Source organism: Podarcis raffonei, chromosome 9, assembly GCF_027172205.1.
Source record: "Podarcis raffonei isolate rPodRaf1 chromosome 9, rPodRaf1.pri, whole genome shotgun sequence".
Classification (NCBI taxonomy): domain Eukaryota; kingdom Metazoa; phylum Chordata; class Lepidosauria; order Squamata; family Lacertidae; genus Podarcis; species Podarcis raffonei.
Genome location: NC_070610.1, coordinates 14,422,943 through 14,438,029, shown reverse-complemented (window position 1 = coordinate 14,438,029; position 15,087 = coordinate 14,422,943). Strand labels below are relative to the sequence as shown.

The window sequence follows — 15,087 nt, the reverse complement described above, 5'->3', positions numbered from 1 at the left end:
TAATCTTTTATCGCTTTTATTATAATTATTATTAATATTCTGTTGGGAGCCACTCAGAGTGGCTGGGGAAACCCAGCCAGATGGGCTGGGTATAAATATTATTATTATCATTATCATTATTATTATTATTAATGAGAAAGCTTAACACTAACTCCAGTAGTGTTCATGCACAAGCCCCTTTACTTTATTCCATAACAGTGAATGGGCTATCATCACTAACATTTGTTGCCAAAAATGAAGTTCTGCACTTGACAAAATCTCTTCTGCAGTCTGGCACTGGGTGGCCCAGATGATGATAATTTTATTATTTTATGAATGTATATACTGTCCTATACCCAGAGGCATTAGGGCAGTTCACAGATCTCGCTAACAGGAGTTCCTACAGGGCCTATAATGTGCTTTTATCATCTCCACCGCACCCCATTAGAACAAAAGAAATTTTGCTAGTAAATGACAACTCACTGTGTCTTCTGGGCAGCTGATAAGGAAGGTTTCACCATATGGAGAGATGGGAGGTGGCTTTTCCTCCTCTGAGTCTCCTTTAAAAGAAAATAGGGGTTGCTTCAAATAGGCACACAGAATTGCTCAATTTCTCTAACATGATAACCTGCACATGCTCTCCCAAGATAAATGCATGTACTCTATGAAGAGAAGAGCACTGAGTTGCAATGAAGTGGTACCTGTGATGGCTAGTTCGCACAAAAAAGTTTCCACTTGATGATACAATCCTAGAATAGCTCATGTGGTGCCTTTCAGATGCTGTAGAATACAAGTATCGTCACCTCTGACCATTGGTTATGCTGGCTGGGTCTGATGAAAGATGTGACACAAAACATCTGGAAGGCAACACATTGGCTAGTCCAAAGGCAACCAATAAATTGATGCATGCATGCAACTCCTAAAAAGATTGTCACACAAATCTGTTCAGATTTTTTACATTTCCTATTGTCAACCATCAACTCTTTATTTAAAGCAGACTGAAACACCATCAGTGTACCAATGATACTAATTTAAGCAGATGGTACTTCAAGTCCTTGATCCAAGTATTAAGCTATACAAGTCCCCTTCAATATACACGTTTCAGAAAATAATATGGGTACCCTAAGCTAATCCCATTTACCTTATTTAACATTCATTTCACTAGAACCTGCTTCTAAGTAAGCCTCAGGGCTGCTGGCAATATTAATTAAAACTTCTGCAAAGGTTCATGTGCCTCCACTTTCTCAGAAACCTGTTTGTACTATTCAGCACATTTTTATTACACTCTAGTGAGGCACATAGCAGTCTAAGGTTGTCTATTTTTTTTTCCAAAAAAAGAGTATCACAATGTGGTATCAGTGAATTGTTCCCCAGATTACCACTGTTTAGGCTGGGAATACTGTTGCTAATGTAGCCAATATGACACACCACACAAGTGAGGTATCAACAGGTTTGGGAGAAGCACACAGTTTGGAAAAGTACAACAAATAGAGGGGGAAATCTAAAAAGGGAGAAGAACACCCAAATATCCAAATACTATTTGGGTGGACGTGGCAGAAAGACATGGAAATCCAAGTGGGAAAGGAATGGAATGGAGTAATGTAGAGGAAAATCTGGGTAGCTGACTGAAACACCAGTAAGCATGTGATGAACTACTATATTCTGATTTAGACTGGGCATGTGGGAATCGGGACCCCTAAAGAGGAATCCTATGTAGAATCAACAGCCTTGATTTTATTTCCAATCCACTTTCCAAGTTATAAGATATTTATTTTGCAGTAGCTGACTGGCTAGCTCTCTTGCAAAGGAAATGCAAACCCATCATAAAGGTGAAACCATGGTGAAAGAAAGTACATTTATGATTAGTTTCCTCGATCTTACACATCACTGATGGAGCTTCTTGCTTGTTTGGTCCAAGCTACACTCTTTACTTAGAAAAGAAACCTGCTTCAACTCATGATAGATTCCATAAATGTGGGCTAGAGCGCCGGTACCTTTGCTTCTTTGAAATCATGCAAGTAAGGTGATCAGAGATGCTATGCAAAGGACTAAGATCATCTTTTCTGAAAGGAACTCTACATCTGCTCTGAAATCCAAGACAGACCATGAGTTTATCAGTTCTAAAGCCCACTTCTCCAAAGGGTCCATTTGTGGGTCACTGAAACAAGAACGCAGTAATGGCTTCACAGTGGTGCGGTGCCATAAATTGAACCTGTTGACCTAGCATTCCAAAGATGCGCTACGTTGCTGTGAGAATGTAATGAAAATGCACCCTTTGTATTTAAATGAAGAGCATCTGTCTCTATTTAATCAATAGTTCCATTACAAACTTTTCTTCTCAACATCTTCTTAACATCTGCAGAATCTCCGGGTTGTGAGTTCAATCCCTGTGTTGGACTAGATGAATGAAGCTAAAGCGCTCCAGTCATTACTATTTCCAGCCAGAAAGCTGTGGATGTAAACTTTAAAAAGAATCAAAAGGAAAATCAAAAAACGAAACAAAACAATACCAGCTGCCTTCAAAGTCGTCTCATGGTTTCCAGGGTGCAAAGGAGTGGGAGGGGAGGGAGAATTGTTTGGTGGTTTTTAAAGGCCTAGAGCTGACAGCAGGGTTATTTTGCAGAGCACAAAATGTGCCTGAACATGTCCAGGTTAAGTCTTAAATATGAGCAGGCAGAAGTTCACTTCAAGCAGTTGTTTAGCCATCTTCACAGGAGGAAAAAAGTTGGAACGCTATTAACTCTCCTTAATCCTTTGCCCTCGGGGAGAGTGTCAGCTATTCAATTAAACACCAGAGCAAGGATTCAAACAGCCATGTGACTACTTCTGCACACCCAAGAGAGAGTCAGACTTCCCTTTGAAAACCAGGAAGAGTCTCAAAATAAAAACAAAAAACAGAGTGTCCTATGGAATAGGAAGGTTAAAGAATAAATGTTTGTAGGGGTGTGAGAGGGCGAACGAGGTGGGGGGCCTTTGATCCTATGGGACGGCCCACCGTGTCAATCATTTTCTCGGTCTGGGCTCAGAAACCCTCTCAACTTTAAACAGCATTTTCCAATTGATGAGAATATATCCCTGCTGCTCTTCTTGTTTTGTCATTTTCCACTGTGAAATTTAGCTTTGATCTTGTGTTATTTGGATAGCTGGTTTAACACTGGAACATTTTGTAGGGGCAGTCCTCTGTGCACCTTGGACTGAGGAGCAGGGAAATGAGCCAAAAGAAAACCCTCTTTCTCTCTGTCTCCTTTCATTCACACACACATACCAATTGAAACACATCTCAGTTTTTCCACTGTTAAACACACGTCCTTTTGTCCCATCTAGTCACAGTCCAAGAGCTTCTTTTTTATATATAACGGATTCTCATTCAGTTTTGACACATTAACTTCAAATTCAATATTCTTGCAAAATGAACAAGGTGATATCCCACCCGTACCTCTGTGGTGTTTTTTCCACCCATATTCTGCTGCTTTATATGTCAAACTACATCTAATACCTATTTCCTCTGTTACATTTATTGTCATCCTCAATCCGCTGCTCATAATTCAAATCCTGCCTGTGATTTCATTTGACTACACAAATTATTCCTCTTTTTTTTTTTGTCCTGTCGCTTTGCACAGGAAAAGCCACTGTTTACAAGTGTTCATCAGATTTTCTGCAGGTAAACAACAGGTTTTCCCAGAGAAAGTTGTGGGATAATTATTTTTTTTTTAAAGACCTCTTGGATCTGTGACCAGAAATCAGGGGACGAACAGAATGAGCTCCAAGTTTGCTCCTTCGCTCTGCACTGCCTGTATTACACTTTACTTAAGCATCTAATTTGTGGTGACAACATTAGGACCTGCATGTTTAAAATGTCAGCTGCTCAGAAGAAGTTTGAAGCAAAGTTTTTCTCCTGAAACTAGTTCCAGAAGCAGGCCCTGACTGTAGGATGAAGAAGAAGCTTTGAGAAGAGAAACTTGGGAACAGAACAGTTTGGCACCACCCCCTCTTTGTATGAATTATCCCCAACTGCCTGCCTGTCTGTCTGGTGGCACACATTTTTCTGAAAACAGATTCTGCTACCGTCACACATACTTAGACTATACATACACTCCCCTAGCATTTATCAAAGAAGGAAGAGATCAAAGGTTACTGATAAGTGCACAGGGTACGAAAAGTACATCGCAAGTGGCTTTGTGAAGTGTGATGAGAAGGCAGCATCAAAGAATGCACATGTGACTCACACATCCTGTTTCTGTGCTTCTTGGGTTTCACACCTGAAACAAACCTTGCACATGTTCTCCACAGAAGAACAGTAACAGTGAGCACATTTCTCCCTGGGGGAGATACAAGACATTTGAGCTATGCTCCAGCACTTTGCCTTCCTTACAACCGAAGCAAATCTACGCTATCCGGAAAAAACAGATATTAAGTAAAGCTAGCATATTTTCTTTATTTGAAAGAAATAATTCAAAAAATGTAAGATGTGCCAGCTTATCATCTATAAAGATATTTTGTTTATTAAGATGACCTTCTCAATATTATCATGCTATATTTCCCAAATAATAATAAATAATAATAAATTTTTATTTATACCCTGCCCTCCCCAGCCAGAGCCAGGCTCAGGGCGGCTAACACCAATAAAATTACAATAATGGGGGGAACAAACAAGCAAACAAAAACCAATTTATTAAGAAATCCAATCATCACCTTGCTTTCTTCTTACATTTTCCAATAACTCAGTATAATTTGCTCATAGCTGCAAAGTTCAACTTACTTCTTTGTGAAATATGGGTCTCGGAACAAAGGATACTTAAACCATTCACGTTTCTTCTTTCCTGAAGGGAGCTGAAAAAACACCAACGTGAAGAGATAAATATAAGGCAGAACATGCTTCTAATTACTCTGATGGAAATACAGACTTTAAATCACCAGATTAAAAAACCAGTCATGTTTATTCACAAAATGCTAGCACTAACGTTCTGTGCTGCTTTCAATTTTTCAGCACAGTTAATATTTCGCCATAGGGTTTGTCCACACTTCATAGGTCCATCAATAGAGCATGAGACCCTTAATCTCAGGGTTGTGAGTCTGAGCTCCATGTTGGGCACAAGATTCCTGCATTTCAGGGGGTTGGACTAGATGACCCTTGTGATCCCTTCCAATTCTACCATTCTATGATTCTATTATTCCGCCTGCCCTAGGCAAAGGTCTAAGGCAGTTTTGACTTTGTCCCACTGCTTTTTGCTAGATTCAGGTAGGTAGCCGTGTTGGTCTGATGCAGTTGAAAGAAATTAAAAAAAATTAAATTGTCCAGTAGCACCTTAGAGACCAGGACGTGGGTGGCACTGTGGGTTAAACCACAGAGCCTAGGACTTGCCGATCAGAAGGTTGGCGGTTCGAATCCCCGCGACGGGGTGAGCTCCTGTTGCTCGGTCCCTGCTCATGCCAACCTAGCAGTTCGAAAGCACGTCAAAGTGCAAGTAGATAAATAGGTACCGCTCTGGTGGGTAAAACTTGTGGGTAAAAGCCTCAGCGCCTAGGGCTTGCCGATCGAAAGGTCGGCGGTTCGAATCCCCGCGGTGGGGTGCGCTCCCGTCATTCGGTCCCAGCGCCTGCCAACCTAGCAGTTCGAAAGCACTCCCGGGTGCAAGTAGATAAATAGGGACCGCTTACTAGCGGGAAGGTAAACGGTGTTTCTGTGTGCGGCTCTGGCTCGCCAGAGCAGCGATGTCACACTGGCCACGTGACCCGGAAGTGTCTCCGGACAGCGCTGGCCCCCGGCCTCTTGAGTGAGATGGGCGCACAACGCTAGAGTCTGTCAAGACTGGCCCGTACGGGCAGGGGTACCTTTACCTTTACCTGGTGGGAAGGTAAACAGCGTTTCCGTGGGCTGCTCTGATTTGCTAGAAGTGGCTTAGTCATGCTGGCCACATGACCTGGAAGCTGTCTGCGGACTAACTCCGGCTCCTCGGCCTATAGAGCAAGATGAGCACCACAGACCCAGAGTCGTCCACAACTGGACCTAATGGTCAGAGTCCCTTTACCTTTACCTTAGAGACCAACAAAATTTGTTCTGGGTATAAGCTTTCGTGTGCATGCACAGTTCTTCGGATAGTGCTCAACTGGAGCAAATCCTGAGAAAACCCAACTGAAGTTCTCTCCTATTTAGCAGTAAATATCAGGTTTTTCTAGCGTTAGGGTAGGTGGGAGTGTAGATGAGCCCCCACTTTTCTATTGCAGCACCTAATCTAAAGGCAGCGCCGAACTATTGAAGCAAATAACTAGGAATTCAATGAATATCCATGGTACTTTTATTCCAAAAGGACACGTTTGCACTTCACACTAAATCAAGGTTTAAAAGGAAGTTCACAAGCTTCAAGGGAAGCTGGGTTTGTGTGCTGCCATTTCCTCTCCTTCCCCATACAGCTGGGAAGAGAAATACGTTTCTGAGCACAATTCAAAGTGTTGGTGCTGACCTTTAAAGCCCTAAATGGCCTCGGTCCAGTATACCTGAAGGAGCGTCTTCACCCCCATCATTCAGCCCGGACACTGAGGTCCAGCGCCAAGGGCCTTCTGGCGGTTCCCTTGCTGTGAGAAGCCAAGTTACAGGGAACCAGGCAGAGGGCCTTCTCAGTAGTGGCACCCGCCCTGTGGAACACCCTCCCACCAGATGTCAAAGAGAAAAATAACTACCAAACTTTTAGAAGACATCTAAAGGCAGCCCTGTTTAGGGAAGCTTTTAATGTTTAATAGGTTATTTTATTTTAGTGTTTTGTTGGAAGCCGCCCAGAGTGGCTGGGGGGACCCAGCCAGATGGGCGGGGTATAAATAATAAATTATTATTATTATTATTATTATTATTATTATTATTGGCAGTTCTGCATTTAATTAAGCACAGCTTACCATACTGTCTCCAGCCAGAGCTGTGATCAATACCAACTATAGATGGTTTTTTTAAAAAAAGCGCTTTCTAACCCATTGTTTGAAGTTGGTTTGTTTGAAATTGACCACTGTTAGTACTGGTTAAAACACGTCACTCAGGGCAACAGGATAAACCATGGCTAGCCAAAAGAAAAAGCTTCTGAACTCCTTCTGGCTATATGGGAGAAGTAATAATAACAATAATAATTGATTATTTATACCCTGCCCATCTGTCTGGGTTCCCCCTGCCACTCTGGGCAGCTTCCAACAGAATATTAAAAACACAATAAAACATCAAACATTAAAAACTTCCCTAAACAGGAAGTAGAGAAGGAGGGATGTTCATGGTACCTTATTCCTCCAGAATGTCATGCTATGATTTAGCATGATATGCAAAGTGACAATAGAATATTAACAGCTACTGATACATGTGCTGAACAAGGGATAAGGGCTGGATCTAGAAATGTCAAAGACTTGTCAAACGCGTTGTAAACTTTGTATGAGAAATCGGGTTGGCAAAAACGGGACTCCACAGCGCCATCTGGTGTCACAGGGTTACAATGCACATACAACACACATAAAGCGTTTTTTCTTTGCCAGTGTCTCCGAGTCTAAGGTCTCCAAACACTTGCCACACATCCACTAAAAAGCAAGTGTTTTGCTACTTTGTTAAGTCTATGGCAGAGAATGAATAACAATGTAGAATAAAACAGTCTTATTCAACGGCTCATGACTGTGCAAGGAATCAGCCAGTCGCTTTGACAGGAAGCATGATAAGCATCATCTCAACATCAAATGCAACGGCAAACTGATCAGCACTTCGGATGCAGAACAATGTATTTATGCAAAGTTGCAAACCAACCATTTCAAAAATCCATTTAAAAAATGGCATGTCTGTTTTTTTGCATATATATATATATATATATATATATATATATATATATATATATATATGTCCCAAACATGCTAATGTTAATTTTCAGGTGGAAGTACGTTCTGAATAATGGAAGCAGCATTATTCCTCAGCAATACATATTGAAAATGGAGATCCATGCCAAGAATACAGAAAGATAGACAAGGATATAAATCTTCTCAACGAAAAAGTTTTTTCAAAAAAATCAAAAAAGCAGTTTAGAATCCAAAACATATGCTTCGACATATGTAATGGGATGAGTGGATGAAACCAGTTGCCCTTACTTCCTTGAAAGAAATGCAAAATAAAATCTGTGATAAAATAAAAAAGCTGGCTTTCCAGAAAAGTCTTCACGTAAAACTTGTGAACTTGTTTATAACCCCCCCAAAATAGTATGATTATCCAGAAATACACTGATAAAAATCCACACAGAATGGGCATTAGCTTGCCCTTTCTTCCAAAAGGTGCCAAGGTATCTTAACTTATCCCCTTGTGGAAAGAGAAGACATAATGGACTCAAAAATATGTATACCCCTAGTTTCAAACTGCAATTCCCATCAGCCTCATCATGCTGTCTGGAGTGGATGGCAATTGCTATCCAAAACATGTGGATGTTGGGGAAGGCTAACTATGGAGTTTAGAGTATAAATTTGTCCATATTCACAGCTGTTGTGCAAGTGAATCAACTGTAGGCCTTCTCTGTTCCCATAAACTGAAAGGCTTTTTTAAAAGTCTTCAAAAATTGCAAAATAAGTGTCATCATGTAGGCAGCATGTCACTTTGATATTATCTCAATTAGGTTTCTCAGACAAGGAAACTGTGAGTCATTACTTTTATTAAAATTACAAAACAAAGTCTCTCTGAATCTTGTTAGGAAACAAAGGCAACGCTCACATCATGTCAAACCACTCATGTCTTGTAACATAACTGAATACAACATGACACTCTTGAAATTCTGAGAGCTAGTGCTATTAATTTGCTCTTTTCAAAATAGCGCATTAGAGTTTCTGAAAGATTTAAAATCAAGAAGTGATGTAATGCAGAAATGAGAGAGGATCTCTTTACAAAAGCACCAATGGAAGGTTGTCTAGCATTGGGCAATGTTCCCGGTCTCAAATTCCTATAATCCACCCAGTGGCATAGCGTGGGGATCCTGGCCCCGGATGCAGATTTTTGAAGGGTGCAATGGGGTGCAACCAAGCACCACTATGACAGGCTTCCTCATCAAGGCCAGAGTCGCGAGGAGGCAAGGCAAGCCGCGTCTGGGACAGCTAAACTGGTGTGCAACAAATACAAATTCATCACATTCACAGGTCTTAAGGTTCCTTCTGCAAGTATAAATTTGGCCATATTCACATATGCGGTTGTGCAAGTGAATCAACTGTGGGCCTTCTCTGTTCCCATAAACTAAAAGGCTTTTTAAAAAGTCTTCAAAAATTGCAAAATAAGTGTCACCATGTAGGCAGCATGTCACTTTGATATTATCTCAATTAGGTTTCTCAGACAAGGAAACTGTCTGAGAGCAACAAATACAAATTCATCACATTCTCAGGTCTTAAGGTTCCTTCTGCAAAAGGGGGTGGGGAGCACATGAACTGAAGCACCGTATTGATCCAAATACAAGCAGCACTCCCCCCCCCCAATTCCTATTGTGAAAAGTTAAAGTGTGGCTTATATTAGCAACCTTACGTTATCGCTGCTGAAACAGGGGGGGTGGAGGACAATGGCGCCCGTCCCGACCACATCGTCCAAGCCTCCCCCGAGCCACTGTAAGGAAGGGGGAAGGGGGAGAGGCCACCATCATCCCTAGCTAACAGGATCAGTGGTCAGGGATGATGGGAGTTGTAGTCCCAAAACATCTGGAGGGCCAAGTTTGCCTATGCCTGTGCTAGACTATCCAGTCCAGCATCCTGTTTTCACAGAGGCCTATGGGAAGCAAAAACTGAGCACAACAGCAACTCTGGTGTGAGTTGCTGTGAAGAAGTACTTTGTTTTGTCTGTCTTTCAACATCCATGATGTCCCCCAAATTCTAGTATTAAGAGACAAGAAGAAATACTTCTTTATCTCTCTTGATTCACTTTCTCCATAAATATTTTTATACACCTGTTTCATTTCGCCTTTTCTCTAACCTAAAAATCCCCAAATGGTGTAACCTTCCCAAGGCATTCAAGCTACAAAGTAACAGTCAGCTGGAATGCAGAATTGCAAGTAACATATTTTGTTAAGTAATAAGACACCAATTAAACAATACAGTCCATGACCTAGAATAGAAGTGGGAGTGGGGAACACAGAGTTATTTGCTCAATGCGGCTACTCTGCATGACAGATTTGGTATTGAAATTTCAATGAGGACATTTATTTTTATTTTTTTTAAACAAAATCTCTGCAGCACACTTTAAATAAGAGCGGACAAAACATGAGCTCTCTGTAGAATTCACAGCCATGCTGCTAGCACCGCTGCGCTGTTCCATATCCCCCAAAGTTCCTTTACATTTCTAAGGACACACAGACTTCTATAATCTGTGCTTAACAAGCTGGAGGCAATTTTCAAAGACAGGTAAAGGTCTCAGGGAAGTGGGGAGAGAATCTGTCCCTTAGCCATATGTAAGGAGAATAATAATATAGAAATTTTCTTTTAAAAATCGAGGCATGAAAGAACACTAGATAAGTGCACTACACAAGGACACTAAACTTTTTCAGAGCTTGGGGAGGAATCTAAGCACTAACAGACAAGCAGCAGCGTTAACTATAAAGACCTTAGCTTCAAATTCAGCAGCCTGCATCTCTTAACAGATCTCAGTGTCTGTGCATGGCATTTAATGCAATTAATTGAAAAAACAAAGGGTGACCACAGTTCTGCGGCTTGTGCATCATGACCACAAAATTGAGGGCTGCCTATTACAGGGCAGAGGTGAATACAGCGGCTGACAAAAATGGTTTGAATGCAGTTCTGGTTTTCCCCTCTGAAATGTCAAGTTCAACATCTCCCATATCCTGAAGTTATTGCAACGAGCATTGCCCATTCCCCCACTTCATGCCCCTGGCACCTGTTGAATGGGCATGGAAACATATCTGAGATGATGTCAGAGCACATAATCTCTTTGAAGGTGACCCGGAAACTACAACTAATCCAGAATGCAGCAGCTAGACTGGTGACTGGGAGTGGCTGCCGAGACCATATAACACTGGTCCTGAAAGACCTACATTGGCTCCCAGTATGTTTCTGAGCACAATTCAAAGTGTTGGTGCTGACCTTTAAAGCCCTAAACAGCCTTGGCCAAGTATACTTGAAGGAGCGTCTCCACCCCCATCGTTCAGCCCAGACACGGAGGTCCAGCTCCGAGGGCCTTCTCAGTAGTGGCACCCGCCCTGTGGAACAACCTCCCATCTGATGTCAAGGAAATAATCAACTACCTGACTTTTAGAAGACATCTGAAGGCAGTCCTGTTTAGGGAAGTTTTTAATGTTTGATAATGTATTATTATTATTATTATTATTATTATTATTATTATTATTATACTAGAAGTTACAGTGAGCGGGACTCAGGACATGTCTGCAGTTTTCAATACCAAGCCCACATGTCACATAAAATGGAGTTATGTTCTGAAGTGTATTGCTTTGTGATAGGTTTTTTTTTAAAAAAAAAAAAAGAGGAAGACGGCCATTTTTAAATTATGTGATATCTATTTTTGACAAGTCTCTGCAGAATGTCTGCCACTCCTTATCAGACTGACTTTGGCCATCACATACTTCATTGTAAGGAAGCAAACTTGGATGTTGCATCAGAAGAGTGATCAGAAGTGGTCACAGAGGAAATACTATACTGTTACTGATTGAGTAACATTATACTTTTACCCCAATCTCTGTGGAATGGTAGCAAGATATTCCAGGGCTCCAGGCACTTAGCCAGGGTTTGTATTTCCTTGGTATAATAAATAATAATAATAATAATAATAATAATAATTTTAAAAATCATGTCCAACAACTGAGGCGCGGCTTCCGATTGGTTGCAAGAGCTTCCTCAACCCTAACCCTAACCCTCAAGCGGAAGCCATGTTGAATGTTCAGCTTTTGAAAAACGTTCAAATATCAGAGCATTTACTTCCGGGTTTTTGGTGTTCGGGAGCCAAAACGTTAGAAAACGAAGCTGTTCAGCAGCTGAGGTTTGACTGTACACTTAAAGCAGTATCATGCCGTTTAAACAGTCATGGCTTCCTCCAGAGAATCCTGAGAACTGTAGTTGTTAGGAGACACCTATTCCCCCCATAGAACCACTATGCCCAGTGTTCCCTGGGAAGAGGAATTGGTTGTTTAGCCATTCTGGGAAATGTAGCTCAGAGAAGATGCAGGGGCTGGCAGTCACTGATACAGGAGGCAACCCAGTTTGGAGGGCACCTTTGAGCCTGAAAGTGCAAACTGCAGCAGAGGCAAGCACAGTTTTCATGCAGGAATGAGAAAGGCTACCCCTGCTAACACTCCAGGTTCTCTAACTGCACATATTAATAGTTACCGAAGCCTCATTCCCTTATACCTAGGCTCGCCATATGTCAGGAAAACTCCTGATATGTCCTGGTTTTTGGACGTAAGAATGGCGTCAGCAGTGGAAATAGATCCAAAAGCTAGATCCAAAAGATCCAAAAAACTGACAACTTTGCGGGTGTCAGAAATTTTACTTTTGAAATATGTCAACCCTACTTATGTTCTCACACGTTTATCCACATTTCTGCAATAAGCCACACTGGCCCCCATCACCATCCCTGTTCTTCAACTCAAGAGCTCAGTCAAGAGACTGAATTGTGAAGCAAGAAATTTCTGGTTCAAATATTGAATCAGACACGGACTCACTGGATGGCCGTAGGCCTCAGCCTCCCTGGCTGGAAATAGATAGATTATTAATAATAATACCCCATCCATCTGGCTGGGTTTCCCCAGCCACTCTGGGGAATAAAACTGACTAACCTTTAAGAATTGTAAGGATTACTGAAACAGTGTACACAAAGCACATTGAGCACTCCAAAAGCACCACAAAACATAGAAATTTATTAAAGTTTACCTCATGAAAGCCTTCACCGCTGAGGAAGAGCCAGGTATTTTGGGAACAGGACGGTGTCTGAGCATGAAGGAGCGCGTTGGCCTAGGAGTTCCCTTTGTACTCTGAGTACAAGTGCGGTACAAATCGTTCTCTACCATTTCGCCTTTAAACTCAAAGAGCGGGGAGTCTGGTGGAGTATCGGACAAGCTTTCCGGCTCTGAAAACTTCAAGCGCTCATCTCTGCCAGACTTCATTTCAGATGAAGAAAAACCAGAGGACAGAAATGATGTTTCTTCCGGTGTGTTACTTGGCTGAAAATCGATGGCTTCTGAGTGCACTTTTTCGCTGAGTGAAAGGGGTATCTTTTTGGACATCACATTTTTCACTGCATTCCTCGGAACAGAGTCAACATCTGTTGAGCATTTCAAGTCCTGACAGGATGAGCTAGGAGAATCCAAACCTGAAGACACGTTGTCTTTGACTTCTAATGACTCATGGTCTGAAAGTTTGCTATTATCTTCATACGTGTAATTACTGCCACAAGCTTTATCTGCCCATTCACTGGGTATCCAGCTTGTTTCACCACCGTTTGGATTTAGGATGTGCGTGCTGGAACTGCAGCAAAATGGCTGCGAACAGCTATTTCCCAACTCTTCGGCATCATCAGTTTTCTGGCTTTCAACAGGCACAGATTTTTCGAGCATTTTTGCAAACATGACCTCCAACTGCTTGAGAATCCTTCTGCGGTGCCCAGTAGGAGTTATTCCAATTTGTTGAAGCACACTGTTGTTTATCCCCACGCAGTCTCGCAAAGCATTATAGCCGAAGTCTTGGAAGTTCTGAAAGTACTGCCCCAGGTTGATGCTCACTAGGAATTCTTTTATATCCACATCAACGTCCCTGAATGACATACTGGCAACTTCATTCCTTAGTTTCAGAGCTCCAAAACAGCATACAGTGCTATCCACACATATTCAGAAGCGAGACAAAATGCTTCTTTAAGCCCCCTGGACAGAATGAAATGCCTTCCACGAGCAGGAACAGCATATATAAATTCAACACACACCTTCAAACCCTACAGTGCGTGGGGAGGAAAAGAATATATGTATTAGAAAGGTACTTCATAGTCCAAGTTCAGCACTTTTTTATTGCTATAAATAAAGAACTTGAAGCCCTTTGAATGCTTTGGTTGTGGAGTACGTATCATCACAGAGCAAATAAGCATCTGGGCTTTTATTTTGTGCCAGAAGATTTTAAAAACAGATATCAGATATGTGCTACTTTTCCTCTTAACGCTGGCTCCCTAAAGCTTGCACAATTACAGAAAACAACAAGAATGGAGTGAACACAAGCTTGCAATTAACCATTCGTCTGGTTGCCTGGGGTGAGGAGGTACCCTCTCCTAGCATTTCTAAACTGGAAGAAACTGAGTTCTCTTTTTCTTCCGACAGGCCCAGTCTTAAACAAATATATATTAAGGAGGGAGGGCAAGATGCTTAGGGGTGTGGGGAGGGAGTCTTTCGGAGATTTCATAGAAGGCTGCAACTAGGCAAAAGCTCACACAACCAAAAGAGCTGTATATAGCTTTCCTGTTCCCCTTGACTCCACTTCCTCTTAATATTATTATGAATTTGTGGGTGCCAGACCAGTTTGTGGGTTGGGGGGGGGAGGAAGTAAGCTGTATGTTCACAGATTCCATTGCTGTAATAGCCAGGCCAGCTGGAGTGATGGGCCATTAAGAGAACACAGAAAAGGGGGCTCTGTGCCAGGTGGTAAATGGGTGGGGGTCCTCTTCCAGCTCTCAGTTAGTTAGAAAGACAACAGCTAGACTGCGGCAGCTAGACTGCTGACTGGGAGTGGCCGCCGAGACCACATAACACTGGTCTTGAAAGACCTACATTGGCTCCCAGTACGTTTCCGAGCACAATTCAAAGTGTTGGTGTTGACCTCTAAAGCCCTAAATGGCCTCGGCCCAGTATACCTGAAGGAGAGTCTCCATCCCCATCGTTCAGCCTAGTCACTGAGGTCCACCTCCGAGGGCTTTCTGGTGGTTTCCTCACTGTGAGAAGCAAGGTTACAGGGAACCAGGCAGAGGGCCTTCTCAGTAGTGGCGCCCGCTGTGGAAAGCCCTCCCATCAGATGTCAAGGAAATAAGCAACTATCTGACTTTTAGAAGACATCAGAAGGCAGCCCTGTTTAGGGAAGTTTTTAATGTTTGATGTTTTATTGTATTTTTAATATTTTGTTGGAAGCCAA

General features: G+C 42.1%; 1 protein-coding gene across 3 annotated transcripts in view; it reads right to left on the bottom strand.

Annotated features, from left to right (window-relative positions):
• ARAP2 (ArfGAP with RhoGAP domain, ankyrin repeat and PH domain 2) overlaps positions 1-15,087 on the bottom strand; it is a 125,553-nt gene that overhangs the window by 98,882 nt on the left and 11,584 nt on the right. For all 3 annotated transcript variants that reach the window (XM_053402549.1, XM_053402548.1, XM_053402547.1), the window contains 3 exons: positions 12,853-13,906; positions 4,739-4,809; positions 463-539 (listed from right to left, as the gene is read on the bottom strand). In XM_053402549.1, coding sequence (XP_053258524.1) covers positions 463-539; positions 4,739-4,809; positions 12,853-13,742 — 1,038 coding nt within the window. In that variant the 5' untranslated portion in view covers positions 13,743-13,906. The remainder of the gene's footprint in view (positions 1-462; positions 540-4,738; positions 4,810-12,852; positions 13,907-15,087) is intronic.